Below are 25,791 nucleotides of genomic sequence, written 5' to 3'. Positions count from 1 at the left end.
GGGTCTTTTGTACTCTTTCCTTCCTGAAAAATCAGGAGCTTTTACAGCACGTGCAAGTTGGAACTTCACAACACTGATGTCTAAAATCATTAGTCATTTTTAAAAATCTAGCCAGAAACTATAATCACTCTCCAATTGTTAAACACCAGCTGCTAACCATTTCAGAAATCTTCTAGAGTCCCTATAATGTCACAGTGTAGTCCTTCTGCTTTCATATTAGCTGTTTCCAATACAGGGCTATAAATTCCTGATTTCCTACTCTGTTTTATCCTTGAAGAGGTAGGTGAACATGGGAAACTGATACTAAAATGCCAAGTTCATTTTATCATTTTTTATCTTCTGTACAAGACTGGTCTTACAAACAGAAAAGACAGAAAAATCGTCAGCACACAAATACATATTGTAAGCTACATAAAGATTATTTAATGAAGTAATTATAAGCTTCAGTGAGCAAGTCCTGCAAGAAGTCAGCAAAATATCTCAAGCAGATAAGACAGCAGGTTCTCTTCTTACAATACATATTTTTCTTATTAAAATTACTTATACATATATGCATATGTACGAGTGGACCAAATTTGTCATTACATACTGATAGATGCAGCTCCAGCAATGCAAAGCTACCAGACTAGACAGAGACAGTTTTGTTTATGTTTGTCTGAAAGTCACTCAAGACACACAGCAGTTGGAAAGCATGAGCCAGCTATTGCTTTCAAAAGCATTTGAGGAAGTTATACTTCATGCTTTTCTACTAACAAGGAACTAAAGTGGAACAATCAGTGAGAATTTCCCAAAGATACAGATTTAGACAAGGCCATATTTATAAGACGGGTACTCTGCCTTTCTGGCACAGTGGAAGAAAATGAAGCTCAGGAAAACAAGCTTTGCAGGAGCAGTTGGCTTTTAAAATTTAGACTGTTTTTACAGAATGCAAATGACCTGAAATAACTGGTGGGAACGTTAGTCAATTTGCAGGTAACATTTCCTTCTGTAGATATTGTTTCCCATGAACCTAAAATGACTGAAAGAGATCAGAGAAGGAAAAAAGAAAAGTATCCCTTTTGTTCCTGCTGTACATCCACAGTAGCTATGTGTACAAGTCATTTTATCAACAACTGAGCCCACAGTGGTTCTGCGACTGTGTTACATTAAAAATTGCAGGCACAAGAGATAAAAACAAAGCTGAAAATTAATCAGGAAGTAACATTGTGTCTGCAGGAAGGGAAAGCCTAAGCCCGCTTGATTTTGCTTGTCTCACGTTTTTATGACACCTTGCATATTGCTCTAATACAATGAGGAAAACAGTAAAGAATTTATGTTCATTACGGGGTTTAATTTCCTTCTCAGGGATCTTTTTTATTATTAGAAGTCTTAATTTATAAGAAAATTTATTCTTACAACATCAATTTATAATGGCTGTACAGTTACCCTAGGCAGTATCTTTTTTTAAGAGTAAAAAGAAATCCTTAAAATCTAGCAATCATGTAATAGAAATAACAGCAGTAAGGACAACAGGTTATACATGTCTGGACTTCACCGACCAGACTAAGCTCATAACTCTATCTTTCCTTAACATCAAGAAAACAAAAAGACATTGACAATAAGTTCAAAGCAGATGCAATCTCAATCTAAACCAGGAGTTCCCAAGGATAATGCACTTGCACTGATTTAACTATCTTGCTGATGAGGGGAATCACTGTACTCTTAGCTTGGAAGAAATTTCTGAAGGTTTCTGGGAAAATACTTCTTCCTGCAGCAAAGACTAAAACTAGCTCAATATTATTGATTCTCATGAGAAAGCATGAACAAGGTTAAAAATCAATGTTGTAAGGAAGTTTTTCTAAAAAAGGAGCAACTCTTGAGGCTCTGTTGGTTTGGAAAGGTGAATACATACAGTTCCACTGAAAACAAGGAAATCTTGTGAGAACAAGTAGCAGGGAGAAAGGGCTCCCTGGGAACAGGCCAGGGAGACCGTGAAGTTTTAAGTTGGTTTTTCTCACTGGGTTTAGGAATGGAGAACTTCATCAGTCTTCTACGTAAATACAGGATTGCATTAAATATAGCTGGCTTTAGCATGAATTTCTATTCCAAACAGAAGGAACCTGGAAAGGACCCAAATAGTAACATGCTACTTGGGCCAGTGGGTGATGCTGGTGCCAAAATGAGATAAATTTCCAAGGAGATACATCTCGAGCTGCTATTCCTGATGAATCAAAGCAGAACTAATTGGAGTCCTGACTGCAGAAATGAAAGATGGCTAGAAATAATTATTAAAAGATAAATTAAAGGAACTTTAATTTCCCAAAAGAGCAGAGAAAGAAGTACACTTTTGTTGAAACAACTTCTAAACCTGTCTGGATACTGCTACTGTAGAGCTATTAAATATAAAGTGACATGAACTAAAGCAAAAAAGTACACTGTTAATCCCAGGGAGACATCCACAGGGGTGTTACATGAGGATGATTATGCCAGGATGGTTCTGTTGGCAAATTTTTCACGTAAACACACTTGTAGCCTAAAAGCTAGATATAACCCACAATAATGCGAGCACATCTTGCTAATGCTGACTGAGCTGTTATGGCTGTATTAAAAGGTTTAACATAGCTAAAATGAAAATCCATGAAGTCTGCAAAGCAAATTTATAGAAATAAGAAACACGGAGGTAGATGAAGACCAAGTTACCAAGTGTCAGGGGATTTCTCTCAGTTTCTCAGTAAAATGAAGCCATCTTGTTCTTTTACGTGATGCCATCTGCTCTAAACAAGCATGATGCTGGAGGGGGGCAAACAAAACAGGAACAGCAGACCTGTAGATTACTACAAATGTACTAAGTGCTAAATTTCAGTGTAATATTGTGTTTAATTCAAAATGATCAGCAGATGGCTTGCACAACCTATCAGTTATCAACATACTGTTAAGAGCACTGAAAGCTTGCAGCCATTCTTAGAGTGGCGCAGAGGATGCTATGTAATATTTATCAGTCTTTCCATGTCTAAAAACTGATGGAATTTGCCCACATTAAAAAGAAAAAAAAAAACAACCACACCCCAAAATACACCATACAAATGCAATTGCAGAGATTTTTCATTAGTGAGTTTTCCCAGTGCCAATTCTGTGCATAAGCACAGACTTTAGCATTAGGGAATCTGGCTTGAAGTTTGGGTTGCATTGCTGGAAAACCACATCACACATTAACGCTCAGAAAGAGGAGTGCTGGAAAGAATTCAGAATTCCCAGAGGTCCAACAAAACCAGTGCTTAGAAGAGTAAGAATTTCAATCATTTCATGTATTTTAGGCCTCTGGAATACTGAAGGGTGAAATCTATTCAAAATTCACATTAGTGTGGCAAATGCAGAGACATAGCTTCTACTTGCAGGGTACTTGGTTTCCTGTAGATATTACCTGGAGTATTTGAGTGTACATTAGTAAACAAATAGGCACAAAATTCCCATGGAAGATATTTTAAATTGTTAATTATTGTTATTGAGACCTGCTGTAGAATGCTTTTGTTTCTGAGCTTTTCTTTTTATTTCCTCCACTTTTCTTGTGTAGCTGCACTTTTTTGCTTAGCTATTCAACTGTTTTGCCCCTTGCTACTTGAATGCAATCTACATTTTTAAGAGGTGTTTTCTGCATCCATTGCAACATAGTCAATGAAAAGCACAAGACAGAGCTAGTAAAGCCTTTACAAATGACCAGGGTTGATTTATCATAGTATGACCCTGAAAGAGTAAAAACTTGATTTTCCATTAAACTTACTTAGAAGTCTCAGTATACTAAAACAACATCTGATAAGCTTAATACAGATAGGCAGGGTGCTTAGCCATCTGGATGTAGGATAAGACAGAAACAAATAACTATACAGGTTGTACAACTTTTTTTTGTAAAAAAAATAATCAATATAAACACTGGATTATAAACCTAAGTTTGATATTTATAGCTAAGAACTTATTTTACTTGTTCAGATGTACACAAGGGAAATGTTGACATTTGCCCTGAATTCCTAGTTTCCTGTGAAGGGAGAAATACACTTCATTTGTGTATTCAATTATCTGGGTCCTCTAGTACATAAAAAGCAGATTTCAGAAATGTCTGTGCAGCAGCCTCATGTTGTAAGTGAAGGAGACTCTTCACTGGAAGAAAAAAAAAAACACAAAAACCAACACCCTCAAAAACTCAACCTCTTACCTGAATGCTTTTGATTTGGGTGGTTCAGAGTATCTGAAATGCATCTGTACAAATACAACACTGGATTTTAAAGAGGCAATAGGAAGAAAGGCAAACTAAATGTGTAAGAATGAGGGCATCATCCCCAAAGCCTGGAGTTATATTTGGTCACACACTTTCCCAACAAAAAGTTCTCTACCAACAGAATTTCAACCTTTTCTAGAACTGTATAATGCATTATTTATGGTGTTATTGTTTCTTCCTTTTCCCTGTCCAATTAAGTATTCTCGAACTTTACAGTGTAGCACTATACTTTCTGTTGGGTCTTGAAGGATTCTTGTGATTGTGCCCATGAACAAATTCAGGAAAATGAGAAACTGAGCAACTCAACAATTAGGTCATAAATTATTGGTTTTTTATGTTCACCTATGTTTTTCATCATAACACAAACCACTACATTAGAACCAAACAGCAAAAATATCAATTTGAGCAGCACAGATAAAATGGGTATCATCTGACATTTGCAGACAACAGCTGGATTTCCACAACATAACATGAAATATGGTTCCAAGGCCAAGAAGTTCTTGAATATGATGTTGCCTTTGTTGAGCTTCAGTTTGAAGTAACCCATAGTCATGAATTTTAATTGGTTAAAGCGAAATAAAGCCATTTCTATCATGCTAAACTGTACCCGGATCCACAGACACTCTATAAGCATGGCCATCAGTCAGAAGGTCAACAACTACCCCAACCTCCATCATCTGAATGTGTGCATGCTCACACACACATCTGAATGAGCTGCAGATTCACCCTCTCACACACAGATAATAGTGGGAAGCAGCATTCATTTTACAAACATGTTGGAATAGGAAACACCAGTGTCTTTTACTTGGCAGGTGATGCCATACAAGAAAATGAGGAAAAACAAATACTACTTTAAAGTACTTCAGAAGGCTTCTGGTCATGCTGTGCAGGTATATTACATGGCTGGGTAGCTACAGTCACGTTAAAAGCAGTAGAGTTAGAGAAGTACTAAAGGAAAAGAAAATGGACTTTTATTATTTAAGGCTTTATTTTTCTGGACTAGAAATACAATAACCTTGTTTAGCTTTATATATGAGGTGCCAACCATTATGGGCTATTTCATTAATTTATAAGGAGAAATTTCTAAACTGATTTTGTTTTTTAAGTCTGCACAGCTGAATTTTAAAATCTGTTCTTCCCACCCCTCCAACACTGAGAAAAATAAGTGAAGATAAAATATATATTTAACATTACCACCCATTCTGTGGTCATCTTAATTTATTAAGGAACTGGGGGGTTATATTTTATTTGCACCAGAAAGAGCTACAAGTAGTTGTATAATTTAAGTGATATGATCATTGGTAGTAGCTTTAATCACTAAACTTGACTTTCACAAATCCATTAAATCATTTAGAGATCAGCATATAATTTTTATATTGGTACTCAATGTTCATTCAACTTCTAGTTTGCTTCTGGATGTAGACAATAGTACATGAGAGTCACTCTGCACTATAGATTGGTTTAAAACCTTGATTCTTTAATCAAATTATTAATTTTCAATGGCATGTAAGCAAAAATAGAAATACTCACTGTAAGTTAAATTTCAGTATTAGTCAATGGTTGGAGGGTGAGAAAGGGAGAGAAGTAGTCAACCAACAGTGCATTTTTCCTAAAAAGAAACTAATCCCATGCACAAGGCAACTGGGATTGGGAGACTAATTTAAAGTTATTGTATTAGACTCTTTTGTGCAAGCATAAATATCACTGGCTTTCAGATACCATTATAATGACAGACTAGTATTAGAACTGGTTGCAAACATATGTATTGTATCCCTGGAATGAGTTTATTTTTAAGCCATGTGAAACTTCAGAAATCACTAGGATGTGAAAGGACATTTTCATGTACAGTTTTGACCTCTTCTCTTGCTCTTTGCCCATTAATGTATCTCAGCTGGTTTGCCTTTTAACATTCCAATACTTTCAGTAGCTTTCAAAGCTCAACTTTTCTCAAAGAAAACATGCTGCTTCTTTCTCCTCCCAGTCTAAGCTCTGCACAAGTTTGCTGATAGATTTAAAGTTATACTGCTTTAAAATGGTCAGATGGTACCAGACTGAAATTCAAATGTTAATGCTTCATTAACTGCCAGGAAAGGAAACAGTGTGTGTATCTCAATGGAAATTTGGGATTTCTTGTAGTTGTCATTGTTGGGTAATTGACTTGTAAAGTCTTGAAACAGATATTTAGACATTTTAAATATATATCCTATTTCTTTCACTGCAGGAACCACACTTGCTAGCTACTATAATTTAAATTTTAAAAAATTGGTAATTTTTTTTTCTAAAAGACATTTACGTATGCTTCTATATAGTGAAATAGTAATTTAAATGACATTTGGCATCATTTTCATAACCCTCTTTTTAATTGCCTTGTTAAAAAATAACTGGTTACTTCAAGAAAGAGCCAAAGTCTGTTTCATATCCATTCCTGAACAGTATCTAATGCTATAAAATCACTGTAGAACATAGAAAGAGCAGGATTATACAGTCTGAACACTTAGAAGCTTTGAGAACTTCAGATGTAGATGTGGACTTCATTGGCTGATGTCAAGAGTTGAAGAGAAAACACTGATATTTATGTTTTTGAAGATTCATAGTGCTGAGAGGGAAGGGAATCAGGTACACACTGGGTGCCCCAGGATCAGATCCAGCATGAAATCCAAATAAATAAATGCTTCTGTATAAAGACCAAGCAGCAGTACAGAAGTAGAAAAAACATAAATGACACAGTATTTACGTACCAATATTCTGCAGAGAAATATATATGCACATGAACACTGGCAACTTTATTTAACCTAGTATGAGTCCTGTATCCAAAACTAAATCTCCTTTTTCCTACTGAAATGAAACTAATAGTTTGACATGTACTAGATAGGTATATATCACTTGACAAACGGATCATTACACCTAAATTTCCATAAAAGAGCTAAGGAGATGAGAAACTTTCAAAGCACTTTTTCCTTTGCTTCTTTCTAATGGCATTATCTGTTCAGCTCATGATAGCTAAAGTACAAGGAAATCAAACCTCTCAAGTTACTCCTTACTTTTGTAGCTGTCCCCACAGCAATCTATCATCCAGAAGCATCATTAGCATCATACATGTTGCACTGACAGAAGTCATTGTTTATTGCATTGGACCAGAAAAGATTTTAATTAAACTGTTTAAGCACACTAACAAATCTAGTGGCAACCTAGAAAGGCAGGGAATGTTGGGCTGTGGGGGAGGAAGTGTTATATTTCCAGGCTTTCAAATTTCCAAATTGGGAAAAATAAAGCAGATGTTTAAATCTTAACCCCTTTGTAGCCAAGTGCTTACCAAGACAATTTCTAAAGCACTTTGTCACTTGCAAGCACTGATTAATACTGTACTAGTCTTTGGCTTTGTCCCTTCCAGAGGCAGCTCTCACAATCTGGGTCTGCCCTGGCCAGAAACTACTAAGCAGCACTCTGCACAGTGTCACTGAGCAGGAGTGAGGTCGCCACTCCATGCTATACATGCTTTCCACCCCATCTTAGAGTTCTTAGAAGTCACCATGACATGACCCAACACAGATGAGGTTCATGCTTTGAACGAAGGCACCTACATGTGCCTTTCTGCAGTGCCAGAAATAGCTTCTTCTGTTTGAGCCAGTATGCTGCATGCAGTACTGGCAGCTGGTCTCTTTAACACAAAACAGGTAGCAATGCTGAATTCTTACAATTTGGATGCAGCATGTATGCTTTACAGTAAAGGATCTTCATTGTATTCAATCTTGATAATACTGCTGTTTACCTATGTTACCACAACTGTGTATGATGTTCCTTCTCCTACTCACAACGACCTGCCAGCACCCTAAAGTCTCTCACAACATCCAGTTACCTCAGCCATTGAAATGCAGCAGTCATGATCTTGCTGATGAACTCAGTGATTACCCACTATTAGCGATGTTGCTTACTGTGGCTGAGGTAACATGATTCAAGCAAATCAACTGCTCATTTTCAAGATGCCTACAGATATACATACACAACATTTTTACGACTATGAATTAAAGACTGTCTATACCATATGGTTAAACAGTGGAACTAAAGCACTGCTTCAAGAATATAAACCAGTATCAAAGAAGGTACAGCAAATCTATCCCACTATCCAGGGGGTACTTTCAGAGTTAAGTAGCTCAGCAGATTTCTGGGTGGGCATATAAAATTGTTAGTTCAACATAAATGTGCAAGGAGCGTATGATGTGATTTATTTCCAAACAGAAAGTGATCAGCCAACACACTGTTTGGAGCTGCCAGGCATGTACAAAGTCACATTCGGTTTCTGATTCAGCAAGGGCATTTATTATCATTTAAGATTAGCTACTTCTAGTTAACTTGATGAAATGTAATATGCTTACGATTACGCATATGATCTTTCTTAGTCTTTCAAGAATACTCTCATGTATAGGTTTTGCTTTTAAGACTGCTGTTACAGTTTTAAGATTCCCGACTGCTTCTGCCATAGTGTTTGTTCTGAGAGTTGAGATGATTCTCATACCTCTTCTGTACAGCCTTTTCAGGCTCAGCTATTTCCCAGCACTTCTTGCTATAATTACTGTTTTTGTCCAGATGCAGGGAAGAGCAAGGCAGCTGCTTCTGCAGGCAGTGTCAGCAGGGAGCACTTCTGCACAGTTCCCAGGCCCTTAGCCAGCAGGGGAGAGCTGAAGGCCCAATTTCCCCCACTTCCTGGGATGCTCCAAGATTGATCCCATTACTCCCAACAGCCCGAAACACCTGTGGAGGCTCTGTATCCAACTATTTGGCCTGTATAGCAGCATTTAAGTAGGATTTGGACTTAATTTTGCCCAAGTAACAAGGGTCCTTGCCAGTCTCACTTACCAATGACCTGAGAATCGATTCCTGCTGTGCTATTTCTTGTTGTCATTTTCAGCCTCCCTTATGAGAGCAGGATGGAAATTCTTTATACCCAGACAATAGAGAGAAATTTTGTTTTTCAATGCAGTGCCCAGAGCATCTTCCATCAAGACAGCCCCTGCTACTCCAAGACAGTACTCTTCCTACTAAGTCAATATTCAATATTCACCACCATTTTAGCTCTTGCTTCCCTCTGTTCCCTCAGTAAGCAAATTAGATCATCTGAAGGGACAGTTTCATACCTGGGTAAAGGGGCAATGCTCCCCCTTCCACCTTTGCCACATGTTCGCATTCTACACACACTTTCGCCGTCACTGGCTCTCACTTGGCCACAAAGGCAGTACATCCAGACTTTATCCCAATGAAAACTTTTTTTGCCTGTAGTTATTTTTCAGTCAGACCACTTCACTAATGCAGCTTACTGTGCAACTGCTGGTGACAGAACAGAGGGGGTGGAGGAAGCACAGTAACCACAGAACAGACCTCTTCAGGAGGGTTAAAGCAGCTGTGAAAAAAGCCAGCTTCAGTGTGAGATTTCACAGAAACCCAGGCACTGAAGAAGCTGCAGCCCGGGATGGGGGTGGGTCTCCTCACCAGCAATTTTCTCCCGCCAAACCCCCTCTTTCTAGCCAGAAGCTCCCCTTGGTTCAAGGGAATTCCCTTCGTTAATTTACAGCTGGTTCAACTCACAAAAGAGTCTGAGAAGCACTAAAGTCAACACAGGGATGGAGACATTCCTCCAAGCCAGGAGCAGAGGGAGAAGGGAGGGAGCAGGACTGGCCCTTCTGGCAGCTACAGCCACTGGGGCGTTCAGGGGCCTCACACCGCTTCCCCCAGCCCAGCCTGGTGACACCTTGCTGGCGCCAGCGAGCGAGCACCAGGAGGGCTCCATGCTAGCTGCATTTTATCAAACCACCCCTTGGAAAGAGCTCAGGTTATCTGGGGGCAAGAGACTCGGTGTGGGGGAGGTAGGATCCTGGAAGAGCCCCCATACTCCCACCTCAGAGAGAGCCTGTTAGACTGGCCATGGTGGAAAGGCCTGCTCACTTAAAGAGTATCACAGTATCCTTATAACTGCCTTTTCAAGGCCTAATTGTTCCAGGGTGTCCTCGCTCAAAGAATGGTGAACTCCGCACTTTTCTGATTACAACCTGAACTTGTCAACTTCACATATACAAAATATATCTTGCACAAAACAATCAGAACATTCTAAATTTCTGAGTTAACTTTCAACAAAATCACCTGCATGCAGTTATTGGAAGAGGATTCAGGCAGGTGCAAGCAGCAGGTGGCCTCAGATGTGATTGAGCCCTATTAAAGGGCAAGATTATTAAGAGAAGCTGACAGTGTAAATCCTGTTAGATGTCGCTATTAAACTGGGTCCAAAACTGGTCAACAGCATAGTGCATTCTCTGCTTCTAGCAGGGCTCCACGCTGAGGACATTTCTGCAGCATGTCCTATTTCTTGGAGATCTCAGGTCACTGGTGTCTTGACTACAGACTAGCAATATTCTCTAGGCCACTCATTTGTAGATGTGGCCAAAAATGGAGCTTCTGATGCTTCAATATCTCCCTTTGTTCTGAATCAGAATGAATAGTAGCAAGTTTCCCATAGAAGTAAAATAAAAATGCTTTGGAACCACTGAAGCTGTAGCACTGACATGCCTCATTTAGGCCTTTTACTTTAAACATAAAAATAAATTGATTCAACTTCATCACATTTTTTATATAGTCTTAATCATTGATGAAGTTAAGAGTCCTGCAAAAAAATCTGCATTTTTAAAGATAATTTTTTTCTGCTACAAGACTAAGCTGGCTCTTCTGAACTCTCTTTTCTCAAAATAAGAAATGAGACTAATCTCGCAGCCCACATCAGCAGCAGGCCCTCCTCCTGGGTTTTGCTGAGGCTAGATTTCTAGTGGTCACAGTTGTTATTCCTGTATGTGGTGACTTGCTTCGCTTTTCAAACACTAAACCCCATTCTAATTGGTTTAAGCATATATCAGTGCATTACTACAGAGATATGGGAAGTGGTTTTATTTTCTGAGTTCCAGTAAGTGTCATCTCAACAGTGACATGCAAATATAGAGTTCAGCCCACAGAGCATTACACTGCCAGCGAGGAAGATAGTGTAATTTTTAAAAGAACCTTGGAAACCTTGCATCTCTCTATCAGTCAGCCTAAGACTAATGGGGACACCCATGTTCTAGGAAAGATAACATGAACTTCCCATTGCATGCACTAAAAAGACAGATTTATGTTGCAGATCAAACTTTACTGTCTTAGACCCAGGTTATTTCTGAAGCTGGCTTTGAAGGAGCAGACTGTTCATTCAGCATCTGAGACTGAATACAACAAATTCAAGTCTTGGATAGCCAAGTGTGAGAAAGCAGCTCCTGGGGTATAAAATGGGCTGGAAACCCAGGTCATAAACAAATAAATCATAGATAAATCCACTCATAGCTTATAAAAGAGCAAAAGATCAGCTAGATGAATCTTTCCTTGGAGGTCTTCAAAGCAAAATGGGTGAACCTTAAATGTGTCCACTTTAGGTACTATTGCAAAAGCAGTTTCCTTGAAGCAATACAAACCACAGGGATTAACTGAGCTGCTATTGCAGGAAAATACCTTTCTCTCAAAGAAAAAACAAGTTTCTAATATCTCAACAGTTGAATAAATGTGGCAGGATATGCAGTACAAACTCATCAGTTTTGGAGTTCTGGCAAAACCGTACAGTAGTTCAATGCATATTAAACCTAATCAAGTCATTTGTTTAAAAAAAAAACACAAACACAAACACAAAACTCATTTTGAATGATATGAAATGATAGAGCAGCAATACTACAAACAGATTTCTACTGATGGTGCTGAAGTAATTCTGATTGTCCTAAAAAAACTAAAACACTCAACTGTTCCTTCCAGCATGATAGACATCTGGATCTCAAGCCCCCATAACATGTTGAACACAGCTCTTAGTAACACAACATTAGATGAGCAGTTTTGTTTAATTAAAACCACGCCTAAGGACAAAATATCAGCAGCACTTCCTGATAGCTGACAAATCCACAGCAGACCAAGAAACCCATCCCCAACAGTCCTATTTACACCAAGCATTTCCTGAATGTATTCCTTTGCTACTAACACTGCTACCAACACAGCTTCATTTGTACTATGTGAGGTCTTAAAAAGGCAAATGCAGAGATGGCTGCTGTAGTCTTAGAGATATCATGTATATCAACCATTCTCACACTGCTAGTACGATTTATCCTTATGTTTTCACTACAAGCATCCGTGTCCAAGCAGTAAGGAGAAGCTCCACGGGTGCAAACAAAAGGCAGAGTGACTCTGCACATAGCAATTGGCCCTATGTCATTGCAACTGCTCCCACACTCGGACCTGAAAGGTCAGAAGTATATTAGAACTGTTAAGCACCTGCACTGGATTACCAGCTTCAGTACAGATGAAAGCACATAGCCCAGCTTTGGCTGGCACAACTGTTAGCAACTAATCTCGTCCTTACAGAGCAGCTCTGCAACAAACAGGATTGCTGTTCATCTCTGCATTCGCATTAAAGCAGTAGGCTCACCTATCTGAAATGAAAGCAGACATCTCTTATACCACTTATATAACTGTGACTTTAGTTTCATTGCAGAATATCAACATTTGTGTTCAACAAATATGATTCACCATGTTTTGAAAGTAACAGAGATAGAATGATAGAGGCAGCATAGCATGATTCACCTCAGCCTTGAAACTGCACAGAGCTATGTTTCACTAGAATTATGCTACCTACATTTGTTACCTCAGAGATATTTGCAACAGTTATCATGAACTGAGAAGACACTAAAATAAACATTCACAACCAAAGATTGACCGATATAGTTTGATGATTCTTGCCACAAACTGCCAACCCTGAAAAAAATTTTTCCTTATTTTTGCCAACTTCTAATTATACTTTCACTGAAGCACATTTCCTTTCCTTCTTCCTTCATATTTGTCTCTGTCTTCACCTAGCCTTCTGCCACTGATCTTTTTCAAATTTATCTTCCAGGTAATAAAATGAACGGTGCATTTATATTTTTCCATGTTCATTTTAAATTGCATCCTTTGACTATAGATATAGCACCCCTAAGCACCTCTGAGTTTTAAGTGATTTTAAAAACAGTATTTCATTTTTGCATAACTTTGCTCCTTTTCCTTTATTAGTAATTTATCCATTATGTATATACTAACACTAGAGGCAAAGCTAAATTGGAACCTCACTGGGGTAGGCATCAAACAGTTTTAGCAAGGTTTTTTTCTTCAGATTCTAAAATCCAAACAAGCTAGACAAAATGTTGAGGAAAATAGAAAAGACAAATATTTGTTAAAGTGTTGTTTGAATAAAATTATGAATGAGAAATGAGAATATCAACCGTAACTCAGCAAAACAGTTAAGCACAGACCCCAGCAAATAAACATACCCTGTTGCCTTCATCCTTCATTGGGAATGCCTTAAGCTCATGCCTAAATGCTATATTGATTTGGACCTCACATGTCTTGCCTGAATTAATGCAAGATTTCAGTTTTGCACATAAAGTACTGCCTCCACTCCCAAAGAAGCTCACACTTGTAATGCCACACCTGAGATAAGCATCACAGCTCCGAAGCTTGACTTCTGTTTATTCATAACAGGTCTAAAACTGGTAGCTGCCAAACAATTTCTTCAGTGACCCTGCTGAGATTCTTTAACCTTACCCTCAGCTTTTTGAATGGGAGTATTTTAATCATAATGCCCCTTTCAACCTTTTCCTCTAAGGAAACTGTTCATCAGGATGACACTTCTCTACCAGAAGTCCAAGCATTCATAAAGATGAACAGACACCACCACCTTGTATTATATAAGTGAGATATTACTGAAAGGAGTAGTATTTAATTTGAAAGGCTCTGTAACACAAAGAAACAGGATCAGAATTAGGCTGAAATACAAGGAATTGCAATTTTAGTATGTAATATGGTTACAACCTGTTCATCTGCCATGCAAACTGGTCTCACTACAAAGCTACTTCACACACATCTTGCTACCACTAGATGTCAGGTTTATACACTTTAAAATGGATAAATGTCTTAAAATAGCAATTCTGCATTCACAATAGAAACATATTTCTTTATTATGCCATTCTTTCTGGACCGACCCTTGATTTCAAGGATTCCACATTTTATTTACCTTCTTCTCTTCTGCTTTTTTTTTTCCCCCTCAGTAAGACACAGTTCTCCTTTACCTAAGAAAAAAAGACCTAAAATTTTTTCCACTATGCATTTATTCCTTTATTTACTCAGTCTGACGAACTGAAAATTTTTGCCAGATATCACTGGCAAAAGTCTATAGCTCAGGTTGTATTTCTAGAGGCCAGCACTGAAATCTTATTCCACAAAGATATTTTTATATTCCATGAGGACATTTTTACTAAGAAATGCCATATCTTCTCTAACTAACTACAGACAGTCTACTATGCCAGTTAATAGGGGATATCATTAACATTGTTTATTACAATGCTATGATTTTTCAGATTTACACTCATATTGGCTGCTAAATGTAGATCATTTTTATTCACACTCCAAATTTCTATGTCTCAGAAGAGAAAAATGTAGCTGTAGATTACTTCTAATGCTGGCTTCTTGCAAGTCTTCTTGTCAATACCAGATACCATGAACAGGTCTTAACATAAAGTTGGTCATACTGAATACAGAGCTTTTATAATATATTAGGCATCTACTTTGACATAAAAACATGGAATTACTTCACATCAAGCAAACCTGGTTTTTTACTCCCCTCCCCAAAACTGAAAAAAATTAGGTGGATGTCAAAATCATTATACAATATTATATTCATATATATATACACACACACACAAAAAAAACACACAAAAAAAAAACCAAAACACCTAATTCCACAGCAAACCTCTCCAAACTGGCCCCCACTCAGAACTGGCAACGTTACAGAATGTAACTCAGCATTACTGCAAGGTAATGTCAAGACTGTTAAGTCTCATGCAGCTTTACTGCCCAGATATTGACAGCTTATCTAGCAATAGTTTGTTTGAAGTTTATATATAGATATACATTTGTTTATATATAGACAGTATGTTTGTTTGTCCTAAAGTGAAAGGAATCCCCTCATCCTCATTCACTTCAAAATTTGGCCTTTCCAAATTCCTACTGATCCTTCATGGCTCTCCTGGATTGTATAGGTATTATTTGCACCTGCAGCCATAACCATCTTATATAGGTGCTTACCTACAAGAAGGAACTGAGAAGTACGGAAGGTAAGACAGACGTGCTTCCATGAACCTCAAAATATAGTTGAAAAAACTGTATCATACAATCAACTGTAACAACCTTCTTCAAAGACATTAAAAAAAAATTTTGAGACAGTAACTCTATTAAAAATACCCCTTAGCACAATCTCAGCGAGAACTGTGAAAACATGGCAAAACACTCCAGAGCACATGTGGGGACTCAAGCGCGTCAGGTCCTGTGACTTCTACTTCTGACAGCCATGTTTATGACTAAGAAGCCTTCCTCAGAAAAGTGCTAAATTTGGGGTAGGTGAAGGTGCCGTATATGCCACACAGTGTTACAACGTTCTATCCCTTGTATAACTCCATTCCCTTCACCTTCCTGCCTTACTTAGTTTCCTCAAACCAGGACTCCATTTGCATACTAACTACCCCATACCCACTTACCAGTCATCCACTGCATGTCCCCAAGTCTGCAAAATGCCATAAATCCCACCCAGCCAAGGCATGTAAGCCACTTGTCGGCCACTTGTGAGACAGAGAACCAGAGCACCTCAGATATGCCAGTTTACTCGGTGTGTACTACACGGTCCACATGTATGAATTGGTGTAAACTTTTCCAGACAAAAACACATAAAACCTACTCACAGGTCTGCAGCTCCAGACTGCACAGGACTTTAGCTTCTCTTTGCTTTTGATGTAAGGTTTCCTCTTTGTCAGCACCCATGCTGGCAAGCAACTACAGCAGGATAGGCTCAGATCCAAGATATGCTTTTGCAAGTAAAGGAGCAAGAGACACACCTCAAACGTTTGCATCACTGCAACATTTCTCCCCTTCCACGATGTTATCTGCAGAACAAAGCTGGCTGGCTTGATCTGCAAGCTAAGAGTTTTGATTACTCTTAGCTACTGAGCTAAGTAAGTGAGCTTCTGAGGAGGCTGATGCCAGGTGAATGAAGCAGCCAGTAGAAAAGAAGAAATCAATAGGGGTTTGAAAGAATTTTTTATATGCTTTCTAATATGAAACTGTAAATATAAAAAAAAACCAAGCACCCCAGCCTGTCCCTTTGGTTCCTCATTGTACATTTGCCAACTCAGATACCACTATGAAAGAAACTAAACTTTTTTATCACATATTCATTTGTGATATATTCTAGTCATGCCAATATGAATCACTAACAATGTATATCATAAGCAACAGAAGCAATGGATAATTAAAACCTGGAAGAATTAGTCATCTTCTTATAGAAGCTACCATGTAATTACAAAAACATTGTGTTTGCAAGATATTTTTATACTCTTTCTAAGATCAGAATTTTGTCACTAAAATGCAGCAGCAGCTCTTAGTTGCAATCAATGGTACAATGCACTGCAAAAAAATAAACATACAAAATAAGAAAAGATAGCTTTCAGCTGGACCCATAGATATCAATCTCAAACTGTAGGGAGGCTCAAAGCTTAATCTCCTTATTGAAGACTATCTTGGAGGGGAGGGGGAATCAAGTTAAAACTCTCTGTATAAAACATTCACCACTATAAGAAGTGCTTACATCTGTAGCTTCCTACTCTACCAACATTAAGTGCTAGTCAAAAAAGCGCTGGATCTGACCATGCATACAGCACTTGTCTATGTGGAAAAAGCTGCTTAAGCAGCACATTCCAGTAAACATCAGCTTAGAAGGGCAGAGAATTACACATACTATTTGGTTGCAATCACCAAGCAATTATACCTTAACAATCTTAACGCACACAAGTAAAAGTTGAACTGTACTGTTTTGCAAAGAAAAGAGAATGAGCAAGAATGAAACCCTTACAATAAAAAGCACAGCAGCTTCCCCCTCTTATTTAGAAGATGCAATAACAGGGGAGGAAATGGCCCTAATATTGCTGGTCATTGATCTGATGAGGCAATTTGGTGAGTCATCATTACAGCTGATGAAGTCTGAACAAGCCCAGATGGGCCTGTATGTCAATCAGACAGCTCAATATAGTTTTAAATTTCCTCAGGAATTTGGTGATTTCTAGATCTGCTAGATCATCTGCTAATTACCATATGCACTATATGTAGATATGCAGCTGCTTTTTGTTACACTATAATTACAGGCTAAGGATTAAATGTAGGGAGTTCTCCAGTGCCTGATATGGCATATTTTCACAACAAATATATCAAAGAAATGCAGAGATTCACTTGAATTTCAATACAGACTGAGGAAAAAATGTTTTCTCTGAGAGCTCACATGTTCTCTGCTTGATCTCCTTGTCTCATACACTTATTATTGGTGTCTCATTTTGTATGCCTGATACAAGCTCAACTATTGTGCTGATAAGATGGTGAGAGAAAACACAAAACAGTTTGGAACGGCACTGATGACTGGGGGGTTATTCAGAAAAACAGAGAGAGCTGAACAAACATCAATCATACTACAATGAACTCGGTATCACTGAAGTATGGATGTATGAAATGGATGTATGAAAGTAACAGTTTCAGAGATTTCACATCCATTACAGGTGTGCCTAGGAAGTCTCAGGAAACAAGCAAATTAATATCCTCTTCCTAACATAAAAGTAGAAGGAAGGTTAGAATTGCATCTATTAAACATACATGTTTTCAGCCTGACCTATCCCCTGTTGAAATCCATGCTGAAAAAAAAGGGCATTTTAATTTTAGCAGGTTTCTGGACTTAAATGATGCAATCACACACTTGGTCTGGGAACAATCCAGAGATTTTACTGGAAATTTTGCACTAAAGGGAAATCCATAGATTTTTTTTTTTAAAAAAAAAAGGTTTAATTTAGAGTAGTTTAAAACTCTGATTTAAGAAGTTCAGCTGCAAGCTGCGCACTAGCTCGAACATTGAAGTACTTCTGCTGCTTCTAGTGCAGTGCATGGACTTTGGCACATTGAGGTGAAAGGTATATGCAGCTACACAAACTATTGAAATTATTTGGCTAAACTGTTTCCAGTACTTAAATTAGTTTCTGCAGCACTAGAGCGGGCAGTGTATGTGCTAAGGTGTCACACTGAAAATTCTGTTTCCTCTTCTTCCCTCTTTCATGGGTTCAGGAGTCATGTGGAAGTCTAGCACAAGAACAGATCAAACCAGGAGTTAATCATCTCCCACTCATTGATAAAGTAATCTTCCACTCAGCCATTGTTATACTAATCAGCTGATTTCAATAAAAAAACTCAAAGAAATTCCGTGGTGTAGCTGGAAAGAGATGATATAAAATGGCTTGCTTATCACTTTTCTGAATTATTTGTTAACCAGCATAATTTAATCTGCCACATGCCTGGTTAAATTCCAGATTAGCAATGTAATGTGTGTGCTACCAGCTTTCCAGAAATGTTACAACAGGCCAGTAATAAAAAGTTAAGCATTAACCAAGATGAGACAACCATGTAGCTACAAAACTAGAACTTATTTTTCAGGTCTTTGCTTAGTTCACTACTAAAAATGTCATACAATTCACTTAATGAATTGGTCTTGATTAAACTGATCTGTATTTAAAATACAAACCCTGATTTTTCTCTTTTCAGAATGTATCAGATTATGAGCTGAGTCGATTCAAAATAATGCACCAACTGTAAGTTTCTCATTATTTTCTGCTTCCCCATTAAATGACTAATACTCTGTTATAGTCTGACAGTTTCTCTGTTAATAAGTAAGGAAAAATGATAATGAAACCTTCTGTTTACGTGAGGGGCATTAATTGATGGGGGTGGAACTTCCTCAGGGCTAGGACCCTGGAACATTTACAAGAACTGTGGTTCAGATCAGCTGACAAGAAAGTCTCTTCTGCACCAGCTGCTGGGTGATATTCTTCCTCAGAAGAGACAGGAGCAACCTTAATATTAGGAAAAGTGAAAATTCAACTTCTTCTAGAATACAAAAGGCCTTTGCTTGTATAAAGTATGAGGCCAAATTTTCAGAATTTGTTCACCTACTGCCTAGGGATCAACATAAGTGATCAGATTAACAAAGTGCTATGTTAAAAGTAATTTAAATAGAATACAGAATAAGTGAATACAGGCATAACAGTTAGGAAATGCCTTTGTGTAATCTGTGACAAATCAAGTAAATTTAGAAGGATATCCTTAATATTTAAATATATTTTTTCTCTTCTATTACTGTACAGAAACAATATTGAGGAGTTTTCTCTGTAAGCCAATGAAACCAAGAAGAGTTCAGTTTAATATGGAATAAGTTGTTCTACTTCACCTCATGGTTATTATTCCAGGTAGCTTTTTATTTTTTCCTCTAGCTGGGAAAACATCATATCTATTTAAGAAACCAGAATTTTTTTCTGAATCCCACTGTATTGGTAAAAAACTGAAGGAACTTGGAGACATTTTTACCCATTAAAATCCTATTCCTATTGATAGGAATTTGATAAGATCATCAGTTACTATTCTTCTGGGTTTGTTTTAATAATTAACTGGGTAAGTAAAGAAAATATCAAAGGACTTTCTTGCAAAGCAATTAAGTCTAATGGGACATCATTTTGAGAGAAAATGTAGACAGCATGAACATAAAGTTAACCAAGGGTGTGACCTCTGTTTCTGTGATATACATAGATCTGATCTACTACAATATTGTGGCAATCAAGAATCTACTGAACTGAGACCAAGAGTTGTACTTCTACTGATGTGGGTATTTGAGCTTTGGATTCTCAAATTGTATATTGGACTAACAAAGGAGTTTTATAGTATAAATTCTGTTGTCAAATATAAAACAAAAAAGCAAAGTAGATCAAGTCCAAAGTAATAAAAAATCCTGAAATGCACAGTGTGGATGTCACATCCCTAGCACCAACTTTCACTCTAAAATCTTTTGCTCTTCCATCTTACTACTTGTTATTGCAAAAATTGCCTGAGTTTCTAGCACTCAAATAGTTTGCATGTTTTAACTGGAAAAAGTCTACAGTGATCCACCAAAGTCACATGAACAGGCCTGTTCAAGCCTGTTCATACAGCAGGTAATCCCCAACGGCCCAAAACACTAAGGACAGATAAACAGAAAAATAGTAATTACCAGACAAGGTGAGACCAAAATTCTTTGTTTCTCCTGGCAATGGCCACTGCTTCAGGTCTCTGCCTGTCATGAAAGTTTCATCATGGGGCTTCATTAGACAGAAGCTAGGTCCCCCGACATGCCACTGTCCAAAGCTCTTTGTCTTTCCCATTCTAGCTCTCACTAGTGTAACACTTCGCGTTCTTCTTCTGCATAAGAAAGATTTTTGAGTCTAGAAGGCTATAAATGCGCTGTGAACTAAAACGTACAGTCATTCTACATTCTGCTAGGAAATCATATCGCAGGTGTACCAGGAGCAATCTGCAGTCATGCATGGGTATGCTTCCCTGATTTCTGCACCAAATACCTCTACTAACTCAATGGAAGGCTCTTTTCCCTCTAATCAATACTATACCTGTTCTTTCCCTAAGGTGGAAAAGATTACAGGAGCAAAAAAGACAAAATTGTTGTATCTGGGAAGACTTTATCATATCAATACTCTGAAATAAACCTTTTTGCACTACACTTTCCATGAAGTCTCCTAGTTAATTCGATTAGTATTAGTTTTGACAGCCTAATGACAGCCTGATGTAAACTAGTTCCCATCAACACTCAAAGCCACAGGTCTACCCAGATTGCTTCCAAGCAACTACTGAATATAGTAGTGAAATTTTCAAGGTGCAAACTCTGCTAGTGTCCTATCCTATTCCTGAAATGCAAAAATGAATGGTTGGTTTCCTTCCTCGCTTCCCAAAACAGTAACAGAAGAGGTGCTACTTTCAAACACAGGACAGTAGAGCACTGAGGCACTAGCCCAAGCCCTCTCTGGAGCTGGCTGCCAGGGTTGTGCAACAAATTGCTTTCACAGGTTTACATGTTTTCAACAGTCCTGACATCATGTTGAAATCTTGAGGTTTGCCTAAAGCCGTTCCTCCTGCAGAAGCACCATTGTATTTTTCACTCCACACAGCAGACTCAGCTGATACCTTCCCACTCTGAAAGCCTGGGGTCACCCAAAACACTGAACAAGTTCGCTCTCAAGAATGGCAGTACAACAGCACGTCCCAGATGTTTCCCATCGGAGAAGTTTCAAACATCCCACTGACTACAGTCATGGGCTGGTTTATTCCATTTTAAGATTTATGCCAGGAAGAACACTATATCAACCATCACACTACATTTGGGAGCACTCTTTAAGAAAGCGCAGATATCAAAAGCAACCTCATACCACAGATGTTTCAGAATACTGGAACTTAAGTGCTTTCTAAGCATGCAGTCTTGCTATCTTTACTTAACATTTTAATAAGCAGTGCAAATAAGATAGGTATTTATAACTGTATTCAGCAAAACCGGCATATAAGCTGTAACTCAGTTATAAAAATTCGTAATTCGGAAGCACATTGAGAAAGAAATGTAATTACAGCTCCGTCACCTCAGTGTAGATAGTTGAAGACTTCCAGTATCAGATGTTCACGCAGAAGTTGTTTCACAGTGCTTTCAGCTTACTCATTTCACTTTCCCAGGGACCGTGAAATTAAAAGGCCTTCTTTATAGCTAATGTGATTAGGAATTCATCCCAAATCAAGCTCAGTATAAATTTTTCTCTCAACACATGAGCTTTGGGGACTGTTTTCCAAAATCAGGACTGGAATCTTTCATCACAAAATTAGTGCTTTCTATCACATGTGCAAATTCAGAAGCCTGTTCTGGCTGTGCCGGATTACTATGCAAATGAGAAATCTTCACCTGCAAGTCATGTATGAGGTGTCAAATCTTGAGTTTACCATTTTGTATATAGCAACACGCAGTTATGGGAGATCCTGGATAATAAGTGAGCTGTGATAAGGAACACATAATTACAAGTGTTGTTTAATTATGGTGTGGGCAGCATTTGATCTCCTTTTCTTGAAATAAATATCTACCAATTTTCACTGCTGTGAAAATGTTACTAGTTTATTTTGCCAGGAATTTATACTATATGCAGAAAAAATGCTATTCATAAATCAAATAAGCCTTCTTAAGATTGATTTATAGATTACTTTCTAACATCTTTATTTTATTTGCTCATAATTTTTAATAATTCCAGACTGAAATTTTTCATCCTCACCTCCAAGAAAAGATGTATTTTCCTGAGCTATATAAATCGCAGTTGTAAGAGATGTTACATACCAGGAAGGTATCTTGTAATGCTGAGATGTTCCACTTACAATGCGCTTGCGTAACTCAAACTGTAAGAACAAGAAACATTATACATAAACTCCTTTTTCATCCTCCCCCTTCCACTTGCATTTTTTCTTTTATTTCTTCATTAAGGAAGGTAAATAACCTAATGTGAAAAATTCACTTTTCAGTTTTTTCACAGCCATCACCATTTATATCCATGGACAAGTTCTCCGTACACCACATGCAAAGGCCTGGATCTCCTCTTAGCCCATTTGCAGCTGGGTCAGGAGAGCTTGTAAGGCAAAAAGCTTTTGGAGTGATGGTTTCCAATAATCACTAAACCTGGATTTCATAAATGTGGATTTGAAACCTTGCTTTGCTGAAGTAAACTCAGCTAAATTATTTTAGCATTCCTTGCTTTCTTTCCCACCTGCAGTGTGGAAATACTAGTATTTCCCTGTCTCACAGGGGTGCTATAATGGAAAAGCATCAGGAATTCTGAGTTCTTTACTCAAAATAGTAAGGAAAAACATACAGCTGCTCTGCAGGTGAAAGCTGTAACTTGCTTCCCAAAGTCCCCTTCACCAGCTGCGATGTCACAGGGCCAGGGCAATTACATGCATCGGAGATGTGAATATTGCGGAGATTACTGGCCAAGCGGTGGCCAATACTGCCACCACTGCAGCTGCCAGCCAGACTCTGTGCTCTCAGGGGCCAGCCCAGGCTCGCAGGCAACAAAAGAGGGCAATGGTTCGAAGGGCAAACAGACCTCGCTGGCAAAATCAATTCTTGTCTACTCCTGACAGAGACTTGCACCCATCTTCTCTCAACAATTTAGTCAGACACTTCAGTGCATCTAACTCATTGTCCGTGCCTCTAGCAAGAATCATTGTCTCAAGTACTTACATGCATAATCCATTTTTTTCTGTTGCATTTTTACTTCTCATTAAAAAGACAGGAAAACTGAAGGCATAAACATTAAGACAATAGCTTAAGAATAAAAGAGAGGTCAAAAAATAAATCAGTAAACTTCTAAGAGACTACAATGGCATTCAAATTTCACACATAGAGAATTTTCTAATCCTGTTTGGAGGGAGGAGATTACATAGGCATTATCATTAAATTTATTCTTAGGTAATAAATGTAGGGTGTACAACATGATACTTTCAGTTTCACTTTGAACCACTTAGATTTCTTGCACCTATATTTTTATTTCAGTGGATTACTTTGCCTAACCAAAGACAAATCCTAGCAAAAATACTAATAAAATCAATGAGATTTTATGAGAAATAGACTGTTTCCTTAAGAAATAATAAAGACAAAGCTTTTGCTGTCTCTTTAAGCAAGATGCAGCAAAACAGAAATCTTGTGACAATCTGTACTTAGACTTTCCCCGCTCCAGAGAAAGCTCCAAGCTGAAAAAGCAAATGTGGTAGCTGACTTCTATCCCAGTACTTAGTAAGCAGGAAAGGTTTTCCCCTCTACTTGTGATATACCGTAATGGATTTTTAACTACCATATATCCTTTAAATACCAGCACTGACTCAGTTTGCATGTTTTATGTCCAAATATGTAGATTTAGATCCTTGCTATCCTTAGTTTTTGATGTAGCTTAATGCCGCTTTAAAAAGCTCCACTTATTCCCAAAACAGGAAAAGGCCAGGGCTGCAAATTCAGAAGCTACCTCTTCATACAGTGACCTTCCAATAAAAATGACACCTAAAAGAGACCAAAAGAGGTTTCCAGTACATAACCACTCTAGCATCACAGAAGCATACTACAGGACACTTCCTTGGTAGGTATATATCCTCAGGAAAAAAAAAAGTATCTAGATTTGACTTTAAATCACACTTTTATATATTATTTACTCATGTTTAACATAGAAAGGCTATGACAAAAGTCTACTCAGGCGTCAAATATTTACAGAGGCAGCCATTGCCTGCTGATTAGAATTAATCCTGGATATTCTCCTGGATCCTAGGAGGATCTAGGAAATATTTGCTCAGCAAAGCAACACCATCTTGCCTCCTTTTACAGCATCAGAGAATATTACACTCCTGCAGCAGAAAGGGGGCAACAGACACTTGTGTTACAGCAGTTTCTCTTCCATCCTGCCAAGAGCAACCAAGACTTTTGCAAAGACAGCAGTTACTTGAGAAGGAGGAAAGAGCCCCTCATAGCTCAGGAGCATATTATGTTCCAAGTTCTAGGAATTTCAGTTCTGCTCTTATAACTAGACTGTTCACCATGCTGTCTTGAATCTAAAGCCAGGTAAAACTGGTATTCTGAAATAATTTTTGAGGTGTTTTACCAAAGCTTAACAATAAAAGACTGGAAAGATCACAGTATTAAAAGCCTTGTCGCACCACCATAGACGGCATGGATTTGAACCTGAGACCACAGTTTAATCACAGCACCTTCCCCATCTCAGCCCCATGTCAAAAGAACTGCCTAGTCACGCAAACAGACAGACACACTCCAGTACTATGAATCTTTAACTGGGCATTTTTCTTAGTACTAAGGAAATCAAATCCAATCTTCTAACCAAGCTTTGCCATATTTTTGAGAATTGCCAAATATTTGTGATAGTCTATCTTGGCAAAATATGCTGTCCCCTATTTAAGTCAAATAACATTTGATAGTTTTCCATAGGTAAATAGTGAATGTGGGTTTTTTGCTTTGTTTTATATTGAAAATGATGCATAAGGAAAATTGCACAAGGGAGAAACTATTTCTGTACATCACATTCTCCTACGACTGCAACCACATAGAAGACATTTTCAAATTGTCTTTGTAAACTGGACATGGAGATGCAAGGTGGAATTACATTAATAGTGTTCTAGGTGGGATGAAAACCAAATCCAATATAGAAGCCATTCAAGCTAACAATATGTTCAGCTGAAGAGCAATGTATATGACCTTAGGTTCAGTCCTATGCAGTATGGCTTTTAGATCACGAGTGACTCGCCTCCCATCAGCCCACCATCTGCTTGTAGTTCACAATTAAGAAAAATTCAGAGATGCAATATTTAGGCAACAGCCTTACCTGTCTTGCAGCATCCCTTAAAATTTTAAATGAATTATATTTTAGGTATGTCTAGAAAGCCCCTATTTCAGTGGCCTTTCTCACTAAACAATGTCTTCGACTCAGCTGTCTATGGAATGCCATTTGGGGCAGGGGTGTTTAACAGTGTAATTA

At 38.0% G+C, this 25,791-nt stretch overlaps 1 protein-coding gene across 7 annotated transcripts in view; it reads left to right on the top strand.

Annotated features, from left to right (window-relative positions):
- BLNK (B cell linker) overlaps positions 1 to 25,791 on the top strand; it is a 100,341-nt gene that overhangs the window by 11,895 nt on the left and 62,655 nt on the right. For 3 of the 7 annotated variants that reach the window (XM_037399145.1, XM_037399144.1, XM_037399143.1), the window contains exon 3: positions 18,956 to 19,002. In XM_037399145.1, the coding sequence (XP_037255042.1) occupies positions 18,956 to 19,002 (47 nt within the window). The other 4 variants (XM_037399150.1, XM_037399147.1, XM_037399148.1 and 1 more) reach the window with 3 other exon arrangements.

Source organism: Falco rusticolus, chromosome 9 (genome assembly GCF_015220075.1).
Source record: "Falco rusticolus isolate bFalRus1 chromosome 9, bFalRus1.pri, whole genome shotgun sequence".
In the NCBI taxonomy this organism is placed as follows: Eukaryota; Metazoa; Chordata; class Aves; order Falconiformes; family Falconidae; genus Falco; species Falco rusticolus.
The sequence above is the reverse complement of the archived record's forward strand: the minus strand, read 5'-3'. Positions and strand labels throughout refer to the sequence as shown.